The following is a 24,115-nucleotide window of genomic DNA, read 5'->3' as shown; positions in this document are numbered from 1 at the left end:
TATTATTATTATTATTATTATTATTATTATTATTTATTATTATTATTATTATTATTATTATTATTATTATTAGTGATCTTTCAACATTATTAACGGCCATTTCATTACCTTACAATATCACTTTGTTTCTACTCTTTCTTTTCTCGAAACATGAAGCATGCCACTTTGATTATTTTATAATTGTTAATCACTAGCTTTTCTAATTAAATCTCTAATCTAGCTTAACAACCTTATACATGTATAAGCAACGGTTGACAGTTGGGAACGCTTCTCGAGGCAAATAATGGATTAGTTTAATCTAGGTTAATTAGTTTCCTTAATTTGACTCTGCAATGTGTCTATCTTTTAACTCCTATGTCGTACAAACCACATGCACTTTTGATTCAAAGTACTATTGTAGGACAATAATCAGTTAATCACTCCTATTATATTCATGTTTTATGTACTTTGGCTGTAGTTTATTTATAATTTAATTTTTTTACATAGCTACGCTTGATTTGCACTACAAACTAAAACACGTATTTATAGTAAAACTAATTCCAATACAAACACGCGTTTATAGTAAAGCAAAAATGAGATTGTAATAATTATGGTTTAGCTATCTAATAATTAGTTGAAACTTATTGCATTGATGGTTTTGATTAACTGGTTGTATTAAGTGTTGGTACAAAAAACGTTTAGTAAAATTAGTTGAAATCTTGTAGTTATTTTATTATTTGAACATGTAATAATGTAATATGATACATAAGTACTAGAATAAGGTTATAAATCGCGATATAAATTTCAGTAACTACTTTGTATAACACAAAGTTGTTATTTGGCTAAAATAATTTCATAACTATATATATAGCATAAAAATCTCATATTTACCAACAATATATTAGAGGGTTTATGTTTAACTCAACAAGCTCATTAATTCAACTATTTACTAAACAGCTAAAATAGTGGACTTAACCTTTTATGTAGGTCAAATCAGCTCATTTTGGTCAAACTTCTCTTTACCAAACAAAACTTGACCGCGCGCTTTTATATGTCTTTTACGGTTTAGGTAATACAATCAATGACCTAATTAAATCGACTATAGTGCACTCCAATGTTGAAAATGAAGCTTGATTTATCAATTTATAATGTGGATTCTAACTGCAACTATTTTAGCTGGTTACATTCTTAAGGATAAATCTTGTATACATTATTACCTTGCAACTAAACAACTACAATAATTTAAGAAAGGAAAACCACATCCAATACATGCAAATCTAACAGTTAAATGTACAGTAGAGTTTTAGTAACAGTGTCTTAAAAGGACAAGGCAAGAGCTTACAGTACAACTGTATAAGTACAACTAGTATCAGGCAACCACACCGTGAATTATTATTCTTCCATTTATTAATTTTTTAAAAACTTAAACCCAAATAAAACAAATTCCAACCGATGGATTTTCTATTTCCTAAATATAGTAATTATCTGGCGGTGATAATACTGCCACGTCTCCAATAATGTTTCTACTTATTAGGGCAAATCATAGTTAACAGCATCAGATGGTTACAATAGTGCCAACTGTGCCAATTATCTTCCATTTAAGAATATTATTCACATTTTGTCGGACGGCTAATATATTGTTGCTTTATAAAATAATAGAGCTATAACTCTACTTTTGGATTTTGAAATGATTATAGTACGAAGTATTTTACTTTCACGCATTAAAATTGTGGCGATCTATTTAATTTATCTCTGTTATATAAGTCGACTCTTGAGAAGTTTGGTGTCCATCTAAAATATCTAATATGTCTTTACTTTTAACAATAATTGTTATTGTGCATTTTTCTGAAATTTGAAACATATATTGCGAGCATTTAAATTTAGTTATTATATCATTAAAAATCAATAAGCAACATTTTCAATAATTGTAACTATGGATTGCTTGTAAATGTTAAACTACTATTTTGACCGTTAGAGTAATAATTGGAATAAGTCCGGCCAAATTGCCTGACAAAAGGATGAAGAATGGCAGTTAATGTAGGTTGAAAAACTGTAAAATTAGAAAATAAAGATTGAATGGGGGCCGAATATCTTAATGTATGTAAAACGTTGTGACATGTTAGAAACACTGTCTTACAAGTAAAATTCGCCCCGACTATGGTGCAATCGGAGATGGCGTTGCCCTTCAAGATTTAACACAGCGATCTCCCTTAATGTGCACTCAAAAAGAGAGATTAGGAACTCACCAAATGCTCTGAACAATTGTAGAGGAAAACCGAAAACAAAAGAGGAAGAAGATGAAAGAATTTTTGTGTTCTCCAAAAGCCACGAAAATACCAGTTTTTAAAGAAGAAGAAAACCGTAACTGCTGGAGATAATCAAGTCACGTAAATAATCGTGGAGGAAAATCAGCAAACAGTTACAACGTTTAAAAGACGTGCCACGAACACGAACTGGCCGGACGGCGACGCGCGCATGGGGATGCCCCCTTCTAGCCCACAACAATAGGGAAAGCACTTCAAACATCAAAGTATGAACACACATATTTAACCAAGTAAAATATACTTCTCCCACCAATGTAGGACAACAACCCCTTTCTCCCAATATATAAAACAAGTAAAGCTTCCTTATCCCACCAATGTGGAACAAAGGGTTTTCCTCCAAAACAACAAAAAACCTTCCTTAGCATTTATTTCCAACAGTTAACTATTCATATAACAAGTAAAACACATTTAAATAGCAAATTACTCATAGTAGCAAACCATTGAGAGACAAATTAACGGGAGAGAAAATTAAATTAAATTAGCTTGAAATATTACTCCCTTTGTTTTTTTTTTTTTTTTTTTTAATAAGCTAGAGTTACTATTTTCATCCTTTTTTTATAAGTTAGAATTCCATTTAAAAGAAATCTCTTACAATTTAATAATATATCTTTACCCACTAATGTCCCCACTCTTTCTTACTTTATCATTTCTCACTCCTCCAATGGTCCCCACTCTCTCTTACACCACTTTACTTTTCAATAAAATAATATTTTATCTACCCACTAACATCTTATTTTATTAAACCACCTAAAACTCCGCGCAATCTCATCTCTAGCCTATAAAAAATACGGAGAGAGTATGAAGCAACCTAAGGCTTGTCATCAATTATTTAAGGGACATCAATTGAGACGCTCTTAGACGCATTTTATTTTGATTATAAAAGTGACAACTTTCATTTTGTTTCTAACACAATGTCAAAGTTTCGTGTGACAATTAAATCCGAACTAGGGTAGTAGAAGGCGTGTTCAATTCTAATGGATAATTAACAAACTAATAGTAGGAAGATAATGGGTTGACAAAGTAGACAAAGATTGATGATGACTTTTTATGTTACTGACTGTTGGTTTTATGGCTCTAAAGTGTTCTAATTACTTGGCCCTCCTACTATGCCGACAATTAAGTTATCTTAATTAATTAGTTAATAACTGTTGATATTCAAAAAGCAAACCTCCCATGTGTTAAAAGTCAATTAGGAGGAGTGGAGTTTATCTTAATTTAGAATATATTTTAATTTGGTGGTCAACCTGAATTAGGGCTATAATAGAGTATTAGTCGGTAGAATTTTGATTTCTAAGCAAACACAGATCATATGAGCAAGCTTAAGGCTTTGGAAGTAAGAAACTTTTGTGCAACCTTGAAAATAGATGGTACAACTTCGATTTGGTACAATCACATTTTCTTAAAAGAAGTTATTAGTTCTATTGCGCGCTTACTTAGAATGTCATCTTTAATGAAATTGAGAGGGCGGAAATTAAACAACTAAACGTGGTGTCGTAGCATCTACAATATGGTTGGTATCCTCGTAGTGAAGGCTAACTACTTTCATAAACAGAATGTGTAAAACCCCATATTATATTTTTTGTGGGTAAAGGCTACACATACAATTGTTGTATGTGGCCCCAATATACAACTTTAATTTGTTATGTTTTTATTGGCTAGAATAATGGGCCCAAGTTCCATTAAAATTCAATTTACATTTGACTTTAAATTTTCACCCCTCTTTTTTTAATGATGTGTCAAATTTTTAGTGGTGTTGTATGTAAAAACAATATACAATGGTTGTATTGTGTTCAAAATGTTCCATATTAGTGTTATCATTACTAAAACTAATGCATCATTAAATACATTAGAATACTCCGTATATTATGAGTATTATGAACTAGTAGTTGACTGTTTTTGCCATTTAATAATATAAAAAGTCAAACTTCAAATTGCACCAACTTCCCGTCAAAATAACTTGCATCCATATTCCTATGCAAGTTAGAAACCATAACAACACACAAATGAAATCTTAGACGTTTTTACTAAAATACGTTCATTGAAGTTTATAAAGTAGTACTTTAATCTAGATTATTGTGCAAACTAAAACAATGTTAGTAATTGTTTTAAAATTTTCACCATTCATTAGCTTGATTAGTATGCTTACACGTCTTTTATTGTCTAAACACGCTTATACAAAGCACTACAAAATATTTTGCAGTACTAATATAATGTAAAATATTTACCTTACCTAAATATTAGATGTATACTACTCTTATGACTCAAAAGTTCTTAAGTACAAAACATTTTCTTTTATACATATTTTTTTTTCTTGATTTAGGTTTTTAACCAAGTTTTTTTTATGTTATATTTTAACGGACAACTCTGAAAAGGTTTGGGACTATACTAGCTAATCCCATACTAATATATCATAGAGTTTGACAATCAAGTTTTTATATTCTTTTAAACAAATAACATTGCCTCATCAATGACACTAAACTTGACTATGCTTTTGTTATAACTAACCAAGTAAGCGTGTACTAGTAGCATTGACCTAACTATAATTTGCTTTATGTAATTAATATAACTAATAATTACTGTATCTCGTAATTAAGGCCTCACAGTTCCTATCACTTCAAAAAATAAATCATTATTTTAACAAAAAAAAAAAAAGAGGGCTATGATTGACTAATAATCCCACTTTTTGGGAAGAAAGTTAGCATTATAAATAGCCTCTACCTCCACCCATATTCTAACACACAGCATAGCAAGCTTAAGAAAAACATAAAATCATACACAACTTTTTCTCTTGCTCTTTCCCTTTCTCTCTTAACATATCTTCTACAATCACAATGGGGGTTCCCGTGTACGATTTTTCGAAGCTTGATGGCGAAGAGAGGGCTGTTACCATGGCTCAGATCCATAATGGATGTGAAGAATGGGGATTCTTCCAGGTACTTTATTGCTTATAGTATAATTTTGATCATTTTGTTATAATGTATTGGCCTTAAAAAGAGTTTGCTAAAGAAGAGCATTTTTCTTGCAGTTGGTGAATCATGGGATTTCAGAGGAGCTTCTGGAGAGAGTTAAGAAAATCAGCTCTGATTGTTACAAGCTCGAACGAGAAGAAAACTTCAAGAAGTCGAAACCTGTGACAAGGCTGAATGAGATCGTCGAGAGCAAAAGTGAAGAGAAATTGGATGATGTTGATTGGGAAGATGTCTTCCTTCTTACTGATGATAATGAATGGCCATCAAATCTTCCTGGATTCAAGTAAGCAGTTTTCTTCCACTGCAAAATCTCTTTTCTTGGTTTTCAGAAACATTTTTACTTACAGTCTATACTGGTCCAATATAATAGCATAAAAAAGCATCCGAGCTTGACAAAGATCTTCAAATCTCGGAAATTTTTAATCATCCCTAATAAGGATATAATTATTGTTTGTTGAATTATTAATTATGGACTATGATATTTAATAATATCAACAATCATGTGTATGACAGGGAGACAATGACAGAGTACAGAGCAGAACTGAGGAAACTTGCAGAAAAACTGACGGAAATAATGGATGAGAATCTTGGTCTGCCAAAAGGCTACATCAAGGCGGCCTTCAACAGTGGAGAATCTAGTGAAGAAGTGGATGAGACTGCCTTCTTTGGCACCAAGGTGAGCCACTACCCACCCTGCCCCCACCCTGAGCTCGTGACAGGCCTGCGAGCCCACACAGATGCCGGTGGGGTGATCCTGCTCTTCCAAGACGACATAGTTGGTGGTTTACAGATGCTTAAGGATGGAGAATGGATCGAAGTGCAGCCTGTTCCTAATGCCATAGTCATCAATACAGGAGATCAGATCGAAGTCCTAAGCAATGGAAAGTACAAGAGTGCCTGGCATCGGGTTTTGCCTAATCTTGAAGGAATTAGGCGGTCCATTGCCTCGTTCTACAATCCATCCTACAAGGCATCCATTGCCCCAGCCCCACAGCTCGTCGAGAAGGTCAAGGAAGAGGAGGTGGAGAAATCTCCCAAGGAAAGTGTCAAGTATCCAAGGTTTCTGTTTGGAGACTACATGTCTGTTTACACAGAACAGAAGTTCCTGCCTAAAGAGCCCAGGTTTCTAGCGGTTAAGGCTGTGTAAATTTTCTATATTTTAACTTCAAGCACATAATATAACTGTTGGAACACAAAGTTCCATCAGTAATTTTTTAATCTTTATTCCTTTTTTTTTTTGTGTTTTTTTAAAGCATTCTACCCTCTAATTGTGGGTTGGTAAATGCCTTTGAAGTGGTATGGTGTTAAGAAGTTGGATTAATGTATCCTTATTCTGTAATCTAGACTTCTTTTTAATTTTTTGCGGTATCAGTAATCCTGACTTATGAAAGCAGAAGTTAATTCCTGCAATACAGCACAGTTATGGTTTGTTTCTGATCGCTGCTTATTACGTATGGAGTACTTCTGGTTTGTTTCTGATACTTCCCCAAGCAATACAGCACAGTTAATTCCTTTTTCGGTTTACATCATTTTAAAAGTTTTGACTATATCATTCAGGAAATTATGATTCAGATTCATTAAGAAATGCAGAAGTTTCTCTCAGTTGCACGCAATATTCTTATATATGTTCACCCTCATGAAAGCAGCAATTATTTATATAGATCAAAATCATAAAGTCAAACAGCAAGAAGAGATTTGTGGATGATTCATAATTGCGAAACTAATGCAGAGTACGTGATAAAAAAAATAAAAATAAATAAATAAATAGATAAAAAGGCATGCAACTGGAGGCCTGAAGCAAAGTATAAGCAGATATTCATATATATCAGCTCATTCAGCAGCAACAGATATTTCTTATATAGAGCTATAGATTACAGTGCGGCATCTCTTCGGTTTTTTTCTTAGCTTATCTCATTGAAATCTTCATCGTCGTAGTGAAACATACTCATAAATCGTTGTAGCAGTCCTTATATACTACCAGCTTTCGTATTTAACCATTAGTATTTAGAAGCTAAATTTTTACTGTTTGATAAATTACTGCAAAATCAGGGAGCAATATTGTTCAGCCTATACCAATAGGAAAATGGAAGTAAGACAAAAACTTAATACAGAATCCCAGTTTTTCCTCTGCTTTCGGGTATTCCACTGCCAAAGCATAGGCCAGACACACTACTGATCTAAGAACCCTACTAACATTTCATCATTTAAAGATCCCCTCAACTTATGAATATCTCATCAAAAATATGTTATGGACCTCCACTTAATATTTGGTTGCGCTTTCAATCACCTCACAGAGCAGTAGCAATCGATACAAAAACTGACTCGTAAAGGACAAAAATAGTAATATCCATCTCATTGTCCAGTGTCCACAGGCCACGGTAGGGCTAAAGCCTCCAAATTGAATGCACTAGAAGGTTGAATAAGTATGCTTTTTTTTTTGTAAGACCACCAAGAGCACTGGCCTTCACCCTGCTCCCGCTCACGATAGATTTACTTGTGCAATAGATTCTATTTCAAAGCTGCAAAGATAGTCAACTCTATACTGAAGAAACAAGGAAATGTCCTTGTTACTCTGGTTAACTACCTCCTGACTTGTTCCAATAAGATTTCCTCTCCTACTCTCTTCTATTTCTGCTCTTCTCATTCAAAGTACAATAAATCTAAGAGGAGCAATAGATTTGATCTAAGTCCTTAAAGTCAAGTATAACCACAGCCATGATAATTACCCCCACAACATGTAGGCACACAGCCATCGCTTTTTTAACTCGCTACGTTAAGCATGTCTATCATACATCCCTCCCATCTCAATATAACTAGGCTTCATTTAACTTACACGAAGTATAATAAACTTTTGTCAAATTTCACAATTTTTTTAATACGATATCTAACAAATAGATTTTCATATGAAAAATATTATTTTCCATAACTCATTTACAAATTTATGATATATTTTATTCTTTTTAAATCACTAAACTTTGATTACATTAATCAAATGCGGGCAGTACTACACAGAATAATGCAGTTCAACATGACAAAAGAAGCAGGAAGCCTCAGTTGGGAGAAAACAAAGTGCTAGTTTAGCAAGTGAGGCAAGATGCATGTTGCAGTAGTTTGATTACTAAACTACAACCTAGTGGTATGTTCTAGATCCAATCAAATTATGTTTTGGGTTTAATTTAATAAATAATGATTTGATTCCAGGTTAGTTCTTAGGGAGTACACCCATTCAACTAGATTGGAACTGCATTGTCAGAGAACCAATTCTGAAACAAATAAGATTCAAGTAGAGCTAAATTATTATAAGAAAACAAAATGTGTCATATAATGACGGTGTTAATCAGCTTCAACATACCTTTTGATGAGAAAAAAATTTCGAGTTGGAAGTTTCAATGGTTTATTCTCTTCTGAGATCTGGGAAATTCCTGTTATTTACAACTGAAGCAAATTCCAATGAAAATAACAGAAGAAAGATCTCTATTATGCTAGAGAAAAATAAGTGAATTTGTTATTATATATGTATGGACTGAAACAGTATACAGTGTGACTTCAAAAAAAATTGTGTAGATAAAAAATGACGTGGCAACCGGTAACTTTACGTTGGAAGCCAAAGTAGGAAATAAGTGGTATTGTTAAACCCTATAATTATGATATTTGCAGACTATAATTAACAAAAATTATGTACAGCAATTTACATGAACCTGTCAAGTCACCACAAAACCTTGGAGAGGTTTCAAAGGGCCTTCTGATCAAGCCTCTCATTCCAGTTTAGGCAACGAATTAAACTGTGGAACCAATCGCCGGTCTGATCTGCCTTGTTAACTGTCGGGATTGGGTGCTGGCTCATCGATATCCGCACCGAGTCTCCTCGAGAGAGTTGTTGCCTTCTTTTTCCATCAAAGGATACCCATGCATTGCTTCTTGCGTCGTCAGGAACCTGATTTACAATTCACCAGTGATTAAATTCCAGAATGAATACTACCCCAAAGTAAAAAAAAATAAATAAATAAAGTAATTGGCCATAAATAAGTACTGCATCAATCTAATATTAAAACTTTTCCAGTGTAGCTATATAAATCAATTGTAGATGTTATCTAGAAGGAGTAGAACTGCTGCATCACAAGACCTAACAAAACTAGCATGTACAACAGTACAATGAATTGTTCTCAAATTTGATAACCCAATCCCAAGGAATAAAATCATTACGATAGTGGTAACAGTTTGCATTGTCACGAAAACAACCTGTAACGAATAATGAAACTGATTGTGGCCAGCAAACTTCACAGTAACAGGTTTTAGCATCACTTAAATACTTTTTTCAGTTATAATTTATTCAACATATAGTTAGAGGTACCTATTTGGTGAATGAATACTTAAAATAACATGTTTTATTAATTATATAATTAATTAGTAAAATGATTTTGCCCAATTTGACAAAAGAATAGGCTCAAGGGACAAAAAAACCCTAACGCAGGGAGTAGGCACCATTACATAACGAAAGATGCAGTGAGAACTGAGGACACGACTTTTCGCAATTACTTTTATTGTGAGGGAGTAAATTCACGTCAACATGTCATAATTATATATATAATTGTGTTTATTTTATCTTAGCATTTACTTTTGTTATTTTACTCAATTCGTGTTTTATAAACTTTGTTGATTTCCTTTGCTAAATTTTTTCTCAAACCATTATGTTTTTTACTCAATACGTTTTTACCAATCCTTTAAAACTTTCTTAAACTGTTTCTTAGTACTCTTTTCTTAAATTTTACTTGGATGCTCCTTTTTTCTCACTTTACACACCTCTTTTCAAACTTTTTCAACTAGTTATCTTGTTATATTCTTTTTTCTGTTGGATATTTCCTTATGACGATTCATGTTAGCTGACCCCAAATCATTTTGGGACTAAGATTTTGTTGTTGTTTTCATGTTAGCCAACCCCAAATCATAATGGGACTAAGGCTTTGTTATTGTTGCTGTTGTTTTATAACACCAACCCATTTTTTAACAACCTCTTTCTTGTTAAATCCACCTTTTCTACACCCACTCACCTTCTCCTATGAACAAGAGTCTATGGTAGTTGGGTACATCCAAAGAAAACGGAGTAAATCATTCTGTAAAAAAGGGTTCCATAATGTTTCACATTCTCATAGCTTAGCCAACATACTGAAGCCACAACTACCACTAGTATAATGTATGAAGGTATATCGTCTATATGTTATAATTAGTTTATAGTGTGGGTGGAAAATTGATGTCAAAACTTCAGGAAGCAACATAATCTATCATATAAATATATGCAAAAAATTCAACTTTACCTTCAACTCCAGTCGTGCAGAATCTGGGAGTATCACTGGCCTAAATGAAAGCGAGTGTGGACAGATAGGAGTAAACAGCATGCAGGGAACATTTGGATGAACCTGTATCAAAAAATTACAAGTTAATCGTTATGACATACACATGCAAATTAGTTGTACAGTTTTGCTGCAAATAGAAGAGTATATTGAGAAAGGAAAGCAAGAATAACAAAATTATCACTATTTAACAATACTATTGTGATGGACCAGATTTTCACTAGCACAATTTAATTAATTTAACACAATACTAGTTCGAATTACAGATTCAACGAAGGGTAAATACAGCTTTAGGCTATAACTCTCATGGTAGCTTGAGGCTACTAATCTCACCAAGGTTTCACTTAATTTCTGGATGGTTGCTACTTCCTCACAAACTACTCTCAACAATTACAATGCCCTAACATTAATTAAGATTGTCATCTGGTCAAAAGCAAAACAAAGAGATAACACAAAAGTGTCTTCTTCCCATGGCTTGTCTTCCTTGTCTTCTTTCCCAATTCGGCTTGCCACCCAAAAGCTCTGTTCTTCATGTCTCCTTCCAATTCTAGCTTTGCTGTTTGACTTTGTTTGCTTCACCCTCTTTACCGTTGGGATTGTTGTTGTGGTTGTTGTGCTTGGGCCTTCGTTGGTAGACCTAGATAGGTGTTTGGGCCTTTTTGGAGAAATTGGACCGGTTGCACAAGTGGATCCATAACAATTATTCCTCACTATTACTATAATTTAGCACTCAAGGAGAAATGTAGAACAGAATCAGAAGACGAGCCAAGAGAACAAAAGGTGCAAGGTACCTCTAAACCCACCAGACGACTCCATCTGAGCTTCTCAATTTTTAGGGCAGATGAGCCTAGGAGGCTGTGACTTTGGTTGTTAGTTGGCTAGCAACCCACCCAGTATTCTTTTTGCTAATATAGAGTATAAAGGAAAGAAGGGGTTAAAACCCTTAAAAGATGTCTAGCTGAAATAGAGAATCATAATTTGCTGAAATTCACAATAGCCAGAATTAAATGTTGCCTTAGGACAGCTTGACAGATGAGATAGATATATTGCAAGTTTGAAGGACAAAAAAAAAAAAAAAAAAAAAAAAAAAAAAAAAAAAAAAAAAAAAAAAAACATATATTGATAAACATACATACGACCCGTATGGTAGAAGGTAATAAATGGCGGTAATGGCAAAGAATTTATAAGTAGTTTTGTAAGGAAGATTCCATTGTCATGTGCATGGTAATTTTTTAATGCTCATCCGTCACATATATTTCCTTTCGTCATAGTTTATCATTAATATACCATTACCATTTATGAAGTGGCAGAGTGATAATGAATATGTATTCAGAAGAACACATGTTCGGAGATGGAGTTACATTATCAAATTTTTGAACATAAGGATGTCTTTTCTGCAGAACATCTACTTAAAACAGAGGGAATAGCTGACAGCCATGTATTAGATAAAGGGTCTAACGGAAATAGCTACTCTGTTACCATAAGGGTAACTATGAACGTTCCCCCCCCCCCCCCCCACACACACCCACCAACACACAAAACAGAGGAAATAGCTGACAGCCATGTCTTAGATCAAAGGTCTAACAGAAATAGCTACTCTGTTACCATAAGGGTAACTATGAACATCGCCCCCACCCCACCCACCCACCAACACTCAAAACACACACAAGGTGGGGCCTCTGTATAAGCCTTGGGAAAAAGTCGATATTGCGTTGAAGTATATCATTGCAATGCTTTCATGAGTATCATCTATTTAGACGTGAAAGATAATTCATAAAGCAGAATCCACAAATAGATGACAGTAGAATGGATTATAAAGTTTTTTTGAAACCAATTTCAGAAAAGTAAGCTCACCATGGAACCTCCTGCAGCTGTTGAATACGCTGTGCTTCCAGTAGGTGTCGCCACAATGATTCCATCACCTTGGACCTGCAGCACAATATATCAATTTGGAAATAATTTGCAAGAAGAATTAAAGGAGAAACACAATTTTTTTCCTTAATCATGTCAAAGACTTGGAAAGAAAATGTTCACTGCATACAAGTTTAAGTTAAACTGACAGCAAGAACTTTCATTATTTTTCCTACAGGCAAGTATCCTAAACACTTGTTATGGACGGTTGACATTTATCTAGGAGGAATGTTCAACACAAAGAAATCACCCAAATGATGGTAGGTCATAATGAAACTAGTAAACTTCGGAATTCCAAGCACTGTACCTTGGTTATAAGTCGGTCATGCTCATAACACTCAATTTTCGAAAGGTAAGGATTTGAACCACGATCAATCACGACCTCATTTAACACATCAAAAATTTTACCAGGCATTGCCTTGCCATTCCGAAAAACCTCACACCGAAGTCGCATTCTCAGTGTTATATACACACCATCTGTAGTATTATTTCCATGAATAACTTGTCTAAGGTCTTGTTTATAGTCATCAAACTGCACAAATTACACTGAAGAAATTAGTTGATGACCAATAAGTTAAATGGAGACGAGCAACCATTTAATAAAGCACTTGGTCGGAACCGCACACTATGGGAGGTGAGAAAGCCAAGAGATCCAAGGTTAAATGACACCACTGGAGGCACGGCATCTCTAAATAAATTTGATGCATGGAGAATCACCCCATCTCCTCCGAGACATGCAACAAAATCAACCTTCTCATGAAGATCGCTGCAATAGAAGAACAAACTAGCTCAGAGAGCTTGCAACTAGAATTTTTCCACATGAACTGAAGGACTCATCATGCAAATAAAAAAAAATTCTATGTTGCTCCGATTTAGGATTTGGGTACTTGTGTCTAACAGGGGTGGATGTCAAAGCGTTCTGACTTGATAACTATGAAAAAGACTCAAAATGAAGGGTTAAAGTGTTCAGAGAACTCCTAGAAGCATACTGTGTGAGATCAATACAATTTTGGCACCAAAATATGTTGTTTTTTGTACAAAGTTTTTTTGGTACTAAAATCACATATTTTGGTACCTGTGTAAGATTTGGTAAATACCTCACTGTGAGGCCTGCGACTTACTATAAAGAGTCCTACTCTGCTACCCATGTCCGAGTCGAGACTCCAACATGAATACTTGAGGTAAATGAAGAGTTCGAGTGGACTTCGAAAAAATTATTACCTTGTATCTTGACCATAAAATGTTTGAACAAAACCAAATCCAGGTATTCTTGCAAATATGTCATGCACATCTGGCTCAACAAGAACATTCATTTTTTCTTGATAATACAAGAAATAAGCAACCTACACAGCCAGAAGAGAAAAGATTTCCCTGAGAGGTTGGCATGACATATAGTTGCTTACAGATCAAAACAAAACATGACACATTGTTTGTTATAATTCACTGTTGCATGTCTGTTACTAAACAATATATAGTAATGTGTCAATGAAAGAGAAGAAAATGCATCTACCTTGAATATACTAACACACCAAAACCAATTACAAGCAAAATATTTGTCACAGGTAAGCAAGAAAACTCGGTGGGTGACATTTTTTGGCCTCTACAATTGAATATTACATGATACTTATCAAGTAAAAGGAGAATACATAGATGGATGGGATTGGCTATGGAACCTTATTAATAGGTGCAATTGTTTGTCATCAAAGCTTAAATGACAGGTTTCATCATAAAGGAAATGCCAACATTGATGAACAAACCCAGTATATCTAATGCAACTGTAAACTTAACAATAGAACACTACTACAGCCAAATCAATCTTTGCCACTAATAATTTATGAAAACATTTTCCTTTTTCCACTATTGCCATCCCTTCCCCCTGTTTTAAGCAGTTGTGAGAAGGTTGCACCAATAATGCAATGCACCATTGTATAAGTAGATTTTTGACATATGTATGAACTATGATTCTTTCATTATCGTGTAAATTTTTGGGTCAGCATTTGCATAAGAAACCATGTAAACAGCATTTATCCCACCTTCAGCAGAGTTTAGGGAGGTTAAGATGTAGACAGCATTACCCCTGGCCAGTTGAGACTAGTAGTGGCAGCTGTCTCAGTCTCTGAGACCCACAAAATTATCATTTAAAAAAAAGGAGGCCAGAAAGATGGGGAGTAAAATGAGTGTCACAAAAATTGTTTGAACATGGGGAGGAAAAAGTAAAGAGAGAAATTTTTACATCTTTAGCCTCTTCCATAAGTTCTGGTCCAAGCTTCTTCAGTAATAAAACAGTCTTTGGTGTAGATTTCCACATAAGCATCTGCTGCTGTGTACTTGGGTGAGTAAATGCAAGTGACGATTCTGTCACCTTTTCTCTTGTACAAGAGAATCCATCAGTGCGTACAAGGAACATTTCAGCTTTCTTTCTTGACTGTATCCTAACAACACCAGTTGCCGAAGCACACATGTTCTCGTCAACACCCTTTTCTCCTGGAACAACAGAAGAATGACCATTATTCATCTGATCAGACTTGCTAGCATCAGATGTGTCCCTGGCCAAATTTTTATTCGTCACACTAGTTAGAACATCATTTCTTATAACACGAGGCCTGTCTCCATTAACAATTGTGCCACTAGAGGCATCTCTGTAAGCTAGAGTCGTATCATTGCCTATGGCTTTATTTAAGTCACGCAAAGAGGAATCTGTGCTGCCAGTTGACCCATTTGAATTCTCAGGTTCTGTCAGCACCGACTCGGACTCCATTCTAACTTGCTCCATTTTCTCAATGCTACTAGTGTATGTTTCTCTGGGAGAAGGAAGCAACACTGACCTCCTCTGTTGTGTTTTGACAAAGGTGGAAGGGGAGATCTTTCTGCTACCAAAAAATCTGGACATTTCTTTTCTAGACAAGACGTTGTTGGGAGGAAGCTGTGACTTGAATGGGTTAATATTTGCGCCTGTACCAGACTCTAACATACTAGAATTCACTTTAGTCAATGACACACCACCACTGTGAATAATGTGACCTTCCTTGGTTTGCTGAACATTTTTTTCAATAACTACAGAATCTTGACCATGCAGCACCCCATTGAAGCTACTTGTATAATATGTCGTATTTGGAAGCAGAGCATTTCCATCCTTCAGCTGTTTCTCCTTATTTACACTTGAAGGTGCATCAGTTGAAGACATTCCATCTCTTCCTCGCGCTAATGTTCCATCAACTGGAATGGGACTACTGGAAACGTGCTGTAACTCATAGCGGGCCATATATTGCCTCCATCTTGAAACCACAGCAGATGTTCTCCACACACCTTCTTTACTATGTAGATAGAGGGGTCTCCGGCTGGGATCAGATACCAAAGATGAAAATTTCTCAACCTGCTCCATTGAAGGTGATGTTCCAATCTCAACTGGCAACTTAAACAGTTCAACCTTCCCAGAGCCAACAGCCTCATCTATTGCAACTTGATAGAAATTGTCTTTCACAGTCTCAGCTCTAAGATCAACAATGGTCCGAAAACCTTTGTCTAATAACCACTGTAAACCTTCTTCAGTCACCTGACCACCTCTCCAGAAAGCCACATCAGAATCAGTAGTCGTTATGTCTTCTTTACTAGTGGACATAGATACTGGAACCCAATTGGCAAACAACATATGACTGGGTGACTCTTCCCCACGTTGGAAACCCAAATCATAGCACACGTTTTTAAGGCGCTGGAGTTTTCTCCATACGTCAAGATTTTTATCATCTCCAGGTGTCAAATAATTCTCCAGAGCAACATGCAAGCTTTCACAACACCTCTTAATTTCACTCCTAAAAGTTGCAAGTGGCGGAAGTTTATCCTCCATAGTGTTTATTTCTTCAACTCGAAAGGATGTCATAAGTGATGACCTGCCAGAAAGAACATCTTGTCTTCCTTTATTCAAAAGAGATATCATCCATCCAAGAACTGTTACTATCTTATCTTCCAACACCTCCGAGGAGAAATCATACGACACAGTACAAACACCAGTGAGAGGGTCACATAACATGTTCATCAGTGTAGTATGTAGAACTTCTGCAGCCCTAAATATCCTGCAGTAAGCCTCCACCTCTGCAATATCTCCAGGAACAGGACCAATCCAACGCAGTTGATTAACATCATGAGGTTGATATGTCTGCCAAGCACAATAAAGCATTTTCGAAATTTACAAAAAAAAAAATGATGGAAAAGAGCTTCAAACAAATTGTAACTTCAGCACCCAATATGATAAAACATTCCATATTGGTCCAGCTGACATAAGACCTAATACATTTACTAGACAGCACACAGAAACACATTTAAGATGTTGTGGAACCCAAAAATGAACAGCTGTCTGCCTTCAGTTAGTCAATTTGATACCAAAATAAGAAAAGAGAGTATGCTACTCAAACCAACCACAAACTCTTGTCAACAAGCATTAACTGTGAAAACAATATATTTGGGAAAGCTTAGTTCAGCATCACAATATCTCTAAATTTTAAACAAATTCTACAATATTGAATAAAAGTTGATGATTGTGAGAAAGCCCATGTCAGTAATCAATCTCATCATATGTAGACTAATAAACAAACATTGAAACTACGAGGAAGACACAGGCAAGTCAAAATAATGCCAATTCGCAAAATCAATATTGCAGTATCGACCATAAATGATGGATCTTGGTGAGCAAGAAGGCAATAGAAGATTCACAGAAAATAGTAATTGAGCCTTGAGACACTGTTTCATTGCCATCAAAATTTCCAATACGAACAGAAAATATAAAAATGAACAAACAAAGCACTAAAATTAAAAGATTTCACCACACCTACAAGTAACCCAACATGCAAAGATTCAAGCATCCAACTCTTTGCAAAAACAACAAAAATTTTGAAATTCCAACTAGCTTAGTTGATCAAAGACTTTGAGGGTGGTACCCAACACCTCTCAGATCCTATCCCGTCTACATCACTGCCCTTCATAACTCCCAATACCACCATAAAAAACTACAAAAGAAACCCTATTCATGGCAATTAATTATCAATTTCGATTGCATCAACAAAAGAAAACAAACATCAAATTACTAGTTAACTCAAAACCTGTGAATCCAAACCAAAATTGAGAGTAATAGGCCTTGGGAGCTCAGCAGAAACCACAAATTTGAGGCGATGAAGCTCCTTCCTCTGCAACACTAATCCATACGAACCAACAAACAGCTTCTGGGCATGCCTAAAATCGGAGAATTTGAAGTACCCATGAGGGCAAAATTGGAAAGAAGACGCAGTACTTGTTGCTGCTGGAGAGTGGTTCATTTCAAATTACCAGTAACCAAAGAAACCCCACAAAAAAGCATCAAAAAAGTTTGATTTTTTTTCGTAATTTTCAGATTCTTACAGCATGATCATCAGCTCAAACAATCAGGGAAGAATCAGATTTTTGTGGGTATTTTGTAAATTTCAGAAATTCATATTTTGTGAAGTTGAAAATAGTGAAAGACTGGTAAGATTGTGGTGGGAGTAAGAGGAGAGAGAAAGATAGTGTGGATGAAGATGGTGTGGGTAAGGTTTAGGACGAATTGGGTGTCGGAATTTTGAAAAGGGTGTCATTTTCAACCTCAAAATTATCATCTTATAATCAAATCAAATCAAGATGAAGTATTCTTTTTTATCCAAATTCCAAAATTTTCTTGGGTGTGGATTTATCAGTGTTTGTTTGGCATAGAGGTTGAAGGTGACCATGTGATTTGGCAGCAAGCATAGATAGGAGTATAGGACAGTAGCCATACGCTTGATGAGTCCTAGACCTGACAATCCTGACCCGATCCGAATAACCTGACCTATGACTCGAAAGTTGACCTGAAAACGACCCGATCCGAAATGAAGTTGACCCGAACATGAGCTGATGCCCGAAATTGACCCAAAACCCGATTTAAACCCGAATCGACCCGACCCAAATTGACCCGATTCCTGAAGTGAATAGATGAAATGGTGAATTACTTATTTTAGGGCTTCTTTCTTTCCTAAGTAATAAATGCTCACGATTTTTCATTTTCTTAACGATTTTACTTTATTTTTCCAACTATTTTTTTAAGTGAATTTATTTTGGTGACCCGACCCAAACTTGACCCGACCCGAACTGACCCGACCTGAATTGAATCGACACGAAATTGACCCGACCCGAAACTGACCCCAAAATTGGTCCTAAAAATTGACCCGATCCGAACTGACCCGACCCGAAATGACTCAACCCAAACTGACCCGACCCAAACTTAACCCAAAGTGTTGACCCGAAACCCAAATTGACCCTACCCGACCCGAATATTTTGCTAACCCGAAATTGACCTGACCCAAACCCAACCCGAACAACCCGTTTGCCAGGTCTAAGTCCTACATTGATTGGGAATTTGGGATTGTACCCAATTAAAATGGGTTTAGACTTTCTAAACACCCTAATTCCAAAGTTTAAGAATCGTACTGTAAACTTGAGCTCGTTAAATATGATTCTTAAACTTGAGGCATTCCAAACGACTAATGGTGAGCCGTAAAATGTATTGTATGTCTCATAGGGATTAAAACGTCATTCACCTAAACGGCTAATAGTTGTGCCGTGGGTGGAATGCGCCCCACGCGCGAGTAAAATCAAAAACCCAAAAACCAGTTTTCAAGCCCCTAGTTTACAACACCAACCTTCCCCTTGCTTTTTTAGGTGGGCCGCAAGCGATCAAAGTAGGCGGCCTTCCTTCTCAATCGTCGGTGAGTCCTTTGCTGGGGCCCTGATCGCAGGAGGTCTTCGTCCTCGAAGTTCGAGAAAGGTTTTTTTCGCTAGTGAGGCTCCGCGATCTCGTAGTCCGATCTCTTGGTTCGATCAACAACTGAACCTTCGCTAGAAGTTTCTGTTTTGGTGGTAGCACTCCGCCGGTCATCGCTTGACCGTAGCTGCCTCCCACTCACCTCTTGCGGCAGCTTACTGTGTTTTTAGTTGTGGTTTGCGGCTAAGACTTAGTGGGCACCTGCTCACCGCCTTTTGTATTGATCCTTGCTGTAGTATGTGTTTTCTTGTGATTTTGTTGTTCGATCCCCCTTATATTTTTAAAAAAAATTGTTATGGACTGTCAAAATTTACTTAGCACCCTTATTCATACTCACTTGAACGATGATTACAACGAAACATTGTCAACTTTGCTACAAATAATTGCCCCCGGAATATCCTCAATCAAGCAAAGATCTTGAAGGAGGAGGGCAATATTCACTTCAAGTAAGGTGAAGTCGTTCTTGCTAGAGCTAAGTATGACAGAGGATAGAAATTTTTTGCATGTGTTTTGGATTGCCAAGAAATGAAGATGATTATGTCTTTCTATGGAATCTTGCCATATCCCTTGAGTTAAATCTTGCAGCTTGTCCCTAAAGGTTCGAGATTATGAACAAACTAAGGAGCTTTGCTCAATAATCATCATGCTTGATGGTAACAACACTAAAGCCCTTCATTAGCCGAAATCAAGCTAAACCAAATTGAAGAGGCTTATGAAGACCTTGGCAAAGCAGCCAAGGCTGAGCCTATCAACCAAGACATCCGTCGTGAATGGAGAAGGTGGAGGGTTTAAGAATCAAAGCTAGCAAGCTTAAGGGCAAGAGGGGCACCGAGGACTCCAACCTGTCACACGAAACCTTCAACAAAAAGGGAAAGATCGGTGAGTCTGCTGTCAATTTAGAATCTAACGGGTTACCTAAGCGATGTTCATAGTGTTGTTACGAACTTACCAACCATGGAGGCTGCTAGTGAGATGATGGTATAGAGCATTATCCCTACTGATAATGGTTTTACCCCTTTGGAAAAGGGAAACGATGATGCTACATACCAGTTCCCTAAACAACCAAGATTCTAGTCTAAGTTAAGGACAAAGGATCGAGGAAAATCCATATGTTCTTCAACAGAATCAGTCCCTTAAGATTTTCGTTTTGTCTTATTCGGATCTCAATCAAGGGAAAACCTTGAGTTTCTTCAAACATTCTGCTATTACATGGATGACTGTACGAGCGAAGGAGAAGACCATCCAAGATGGGCATCATGATTCTAACAAGGCAAAGGGCTCCAAAGTTCCTAAAACCTTGTCTATGTCTATTAGGACGGTGGGTCCGGAAAAGAAGGGTCGCGTCAAGAAGAGCCAAAAGAAAAAGGCCTCACGATCTCGGGACACTGACATGGTCAGCCATTTTGTTGGACTTTCCAAGCCCAACACCGCTGTTGTTGAGAAGTTAGATGATCATATAGCTACTGACCTAACTTCTAGCAGCAATGAGGGTTCAAGTATTGAGGATGGGAGTGAGATACTTGCGAGAGTTTTAACTAATATTGATGTCGCTGATGTGGAATCCGTAGGTTCTAATAATAATGAAGACCCCATGATTTTTGAACCTGACCAAGTACAGTCCTTTCTACCATTCTCTACCTTCACGTTCTCTGCCACGTCGATGAAGCATGGAAGGCCAATTAGGTCAAGGGTAAAGAACAAGAAAAGTAAAAGGTATTCTAGGTTTTGTTTTTGCAGGATCAAGAAATGTAAGGGAACAAGTTTGGAACACCTAATGGCCAGTACTGGCGATGGATTTTCTATACCCCCTTATTTGCATTGTCAGGCAGTTCATAATGTTTGTACCCCCAATGCCTATTTTAGTTCTTGTATTAGTTTAATTAAGAGAGTTAGATATTCTCATTGTAGCCTCGAGTCAGTTGGGAGCTAGCCTACTTTTTAGACCGTTGTAAAAAAAAAAAAAAAAAAAAAAAAAAAAAAAAAAAAAAAAAAAAAAAAAAAAAAACTTTGTTTATAAGGACCTAAGCTGAATAAATTTTATATTTTAATTTAAGGGATGAAATCTAAGAGATAAATTTCAAATTCATCTTTCATATCTAAGGGTTTTTTTTTTTTTTTAACTTTTATTTTTGGCACTACATATCTAGTTGAAATCATATAATTTTTCAAAAGAAAAAAAAAATTGAGTGAAATATGGTACTCAACTTTTTTTTAAAAAAAAATATTGTATAACCTTAATATTTAAATTGAATATTTGGAAAACAACAATAATGAAGCAAGTATTCTAATAAAGTGTTCTTTGGAGTAAATCTAGAAATTAAGAGCATAATCCACATGAAATTATTATATTCATCTTGAGAAAATTTGATTTTGTAATGAAATTTTGTTGAGATAATTGAACTATATATCAGTATATAAAATTTGATCGTAGTAAATGATAGAGGCCAGGTGATAATAGGCAAAAGTAGAAGTAAGATGGGATAGTGATTAGGCATCAATTTCGGGAAAGAGAGAGTTAGGTGGCAAGGATCAAAGTGCAGAAAGTTTTTAACCTCTAGAAAGACTCTAATTGTGAGAATTTTGAAATTCTCTAATTGCAATTTATTACTCGGGCAAAGAATCCCTCGGATATCAATGGAGGAATATTTTGAATAGTGACTTTGGTTCCTTGGAAAAGTAAAGTGTTTGAAAGAGCTAATAAAAAAAATAACTAACAATTAAACAAGTGTTCCCTTGCCTTTTTTTAAATAATCAACTAGTATTTGGGCCCGGACGATGTCCCGGGTCATTACATTTTTCTTGTTAGTAAATTTGTTATACATATTAATATTTTGTATCATAAGGTAACATAAAATATCACATATCTTGGTGGTAAGATGTTCACATTTAGAGTTAGAGATTGCGTGTTCAAATCTTGTGGAGAACATTTTTTTTAAAATATAAGTGCATGACATGCAATGAGAAACATATGGAAGGAAGAGCCACGTGGCGTTCAGTGGGTGACGTGGCGTAATAAGGAGTAGAGTGGATGATGTGGCGTAACGAAGGGGTCTACGTGGCACATAAACGTTCTTAGGAACACCTTTTAATATATTAGTATAGATATTAAGATAATGCTCCTACTAGAGTCTTTCAAGACTTAGTTGCAATTGAGAATCACTCGTTAGAGCAACTCCATTGGTGGCCCATTTAAAGTAGGCGTTACGAGAGATAAAATGAAATAATCTTTTTTTTTTTTAAAAAAAAAATTTAAAAGTTGGTGCATCAGAAAATGTAGAGAACAATAATGAAGTGGGAAAATTAAATATAATCACATGAATAAATAATTCAAACAATTAGTTCGCTAAATTTGAATTTGGATAGGTGTGACTAGAGCTAGGTGTTTATATTTTAATCAAAGTCTTTTTTTACCACAATTATCATCTCCATCCAATATATGGTATTCAACTATACCCTTATAAGAGCACACACATTGGTTGCCCTTTTGTAGTGGGCATGAGGAGAGAGAAGAAGAAATAATATTAATTTTTTTTTAAAAAAAAAAAATCAGCATTTTAGGAAAAAGAATGTCATAGCTATGACCTTTGGCAAAAGGTGGGCAAGATTAAGGTGCGCCACTTGTCTTATTATAATTGGCTGATAGTGTTTTTTATATTCTTTTAGTGTTTTATGTGTATAAGAGTACCAAGTATAAGAAAGAAAATATTTATGAACACGGCAATTAATGAGAGTATATGGGCATAAATGGGTTTAAAAATTCAGCATGAATGAGGAGGAAAAGAGAGATATGTATTAAATATTTGATGACCACCGTTAGCTTAGGCAATCATTGGCTTTGCTCTAGCATCTCTAGTCAATAACCTTTTGGGTTGGTTATTAGGATAAAATTTGTGAAAAAACAATAAAAATATAGAGAGAGAAATTGATGGGAAAAAAAGCAATAACTTGATTGCACAAACAACCAGTTATGAAGGCTTGGTCATTGAATAAAATAATAGTGTCAACTTGCTTTTGATGTCTTTCCTCATTTATTATTGGTGATGTGGCAAGTGTATTAGTTATCTACGATAGGATTTAAGAGAGATATTGTGTGGTCAACCATTGGGATACATTGGTTATAAAATGGGTATAAGAGTGGTTATAGCCTTTATAGGTGAGGTGGAAGATAAAGAAATTAATAAAATAAGTGATAACCACAATGGTTGTGGGCAATCATGGGGTTCACTCTAAGGATTATTTGGTTATATTTAGGAGGCAACATTTCCTACGAAATTTGTTAGCCCAACAATTGGATAGTGGAGGCATGTGTATATACGTTGAACATCAAGCCTAACTTCAAAGAACATGAAGACTAATTCTAAGTCTCCAATGAATATATACTATAATGAACATAAAAGCTATAACTAAGATGATGTTTTAGAGTATGTTCATTGAAGTTAGTCTTCATGTTATTTGAAGTTAGGCTTGATGTTTAAATGCACAAATGCACAATGAACACTATGCATACACCCACCATTAACCTTAGCAAACCATACTTTGTATTTTCTACATATAGATAAAGTACCTTCTAAATAGGAGTCATGCGTGCTATACGTCGATCAAAATAATAAATAAATAATTATCAATTTGTATGAACCAAATAGGAGTCAAGCGTGGTATGTGTCCATCGAAACAAGTACTACTTTGTACTTTGTATTTTGTACTCCCTTCGTCCCATAATACTTGACACAGTTTTCATTTTCGTCCACCCCAAAATACTTGACACATTACTAATATGGAATG

At 35.5% G+C, this 24,115-nt stretch overlaps 2 protein-coding genes across 3 annotated transcripts; one reads left to right on the top strand and one right to left on the bottom strand.

Moving 5' to 3' along the window:
* Positions 1-4,813: 4,813 nt before the first annotated feature.
* Positions 4,814-6,795, top strand: LOC110685944 (1-aminocyclopropane-1-carboxylate oxidase 5-like). The gene is made up of 3 exons (XM_021862500.1): positions 4,814-5,236; positions 5,329-5,555; positions 5,786-6,795. The coding sequence occupies exons 1-3, from the start codon at positions 5,135-5,137 to the stop codon at positions 6,417-6,419; spliced, it is 963 nt and encodes a 320-aa protein (XP_021718192.1). The 5' UTR covers positions 4,814-5,134; the 3' UTR covers positions 6,420-6,795.
* Positions 6,796-8,723: 1,928 nt separating this feature from the next.
* Positions 8,724-18,267, bottom strand: LOC110685943 (NAD kinase 2, chloroplastic-like). 2 transcript variants are annotated; one of them, XM_021862498.1, is made up of 8 exons: positions 17,625-18,266; positions 14,765-16,684; positions 13,753-13,874; positions 13,156-13,297; positions 12,839-13,063; positions 12,475-12,549; positions 10,585-10,686; positions 8,724-9,206 (listed from the first exon to the last, which is right to left on the bottom strand). In XM_021862498.1, exons 1-8 carry the CDS (start codon positions 17,835-17,837, stop codon positions 9,003-9,005), a joined length of 3,003 nt encoding a protein of 1,000 aa, XP_021718190.1. In that variant the 5' UTR covers positions 17,838-18,266; the 3' UTR covers positions 8,724-9,002. The 2 variants fall into 2 exon arrangements, with proteins under 2 accessions (XP_021718190.1, XP_021718191.1); XM_021862499.1 differs by lacking the exons at positions 8,724-9,206; positions 10,585-10,686 and adding an exon at positions 10,723-11,525 and having other exon boundaries at positions 17,625-18,267.
* Between the last annotated feature and the right edge of the window lie 5,848 nt (positions 18,268-24,115).

Source organism: Chenopodium quinoa, unplaced genomic scaffold (genome assembly GCF_001683475.1).
Source record: "Chenopodium quinoa cultivar QQ74 unplaced genomic scaffold, ASM168347v1, whole genome shotgun sequence".
NCBI lineage: Eukaryota > Viridiplantae > Streptophyta > Magnoliopsida > Caryophyllales > Amaranthaceae > Chenopodium > Chenopodium quinoa.
The sequence above is the reverse complement of the archived record's forward strand: the minus strand, read 5'-3'. Positions and strand labels throughout refer to the sequence as shown.

Bases quoted from the DNA above. Each gene is read 5' to 3' on its own strand.
- LOC110685944 (XM_021862500.1), top strand. From the start codon at position 5,135: ATGGGGGTTCCCGTGTACGATTTTTCGAAGCTTGATGGCGAAGAGAGG. The intron at 5,237-5,328 runs GTACTTTATTGC...TTTTTCTTGCAG, and splicing joins AAGAATGGGGATTCTTCCAG to TTGGTGAATCATGGGATTTC. The intron at 5,556-5,785 runs GTAAGCAGTTTT...TGTGTATGACAG, and splicing joins TCAAATCTTCCTGGATTCAA to GGAGACAATGACAGAGTACA.
- LOC110685943 (XM_021862498.1), bottom strand. From the start codon at position 17,837: ATGAACCACTCTCCAGCAGCAACAAGTACTGCGTCTTCTTTCCAATTT. The intron at 16,685-17,624 runs GTTTTGAGTTAA...TGTGCTTGGCAG, and splicing joins ATTTTGGTTTGGATTCACAG to ACATATCAACCTCATGATGT. The intron at 9,207-10,584 runs GTAAAGTTGAAT...ATTGTAAATCAG, and splicing joins CTGCACGACTGGAGTTGAAG to GTTCCTGACGACGCAAGAAG.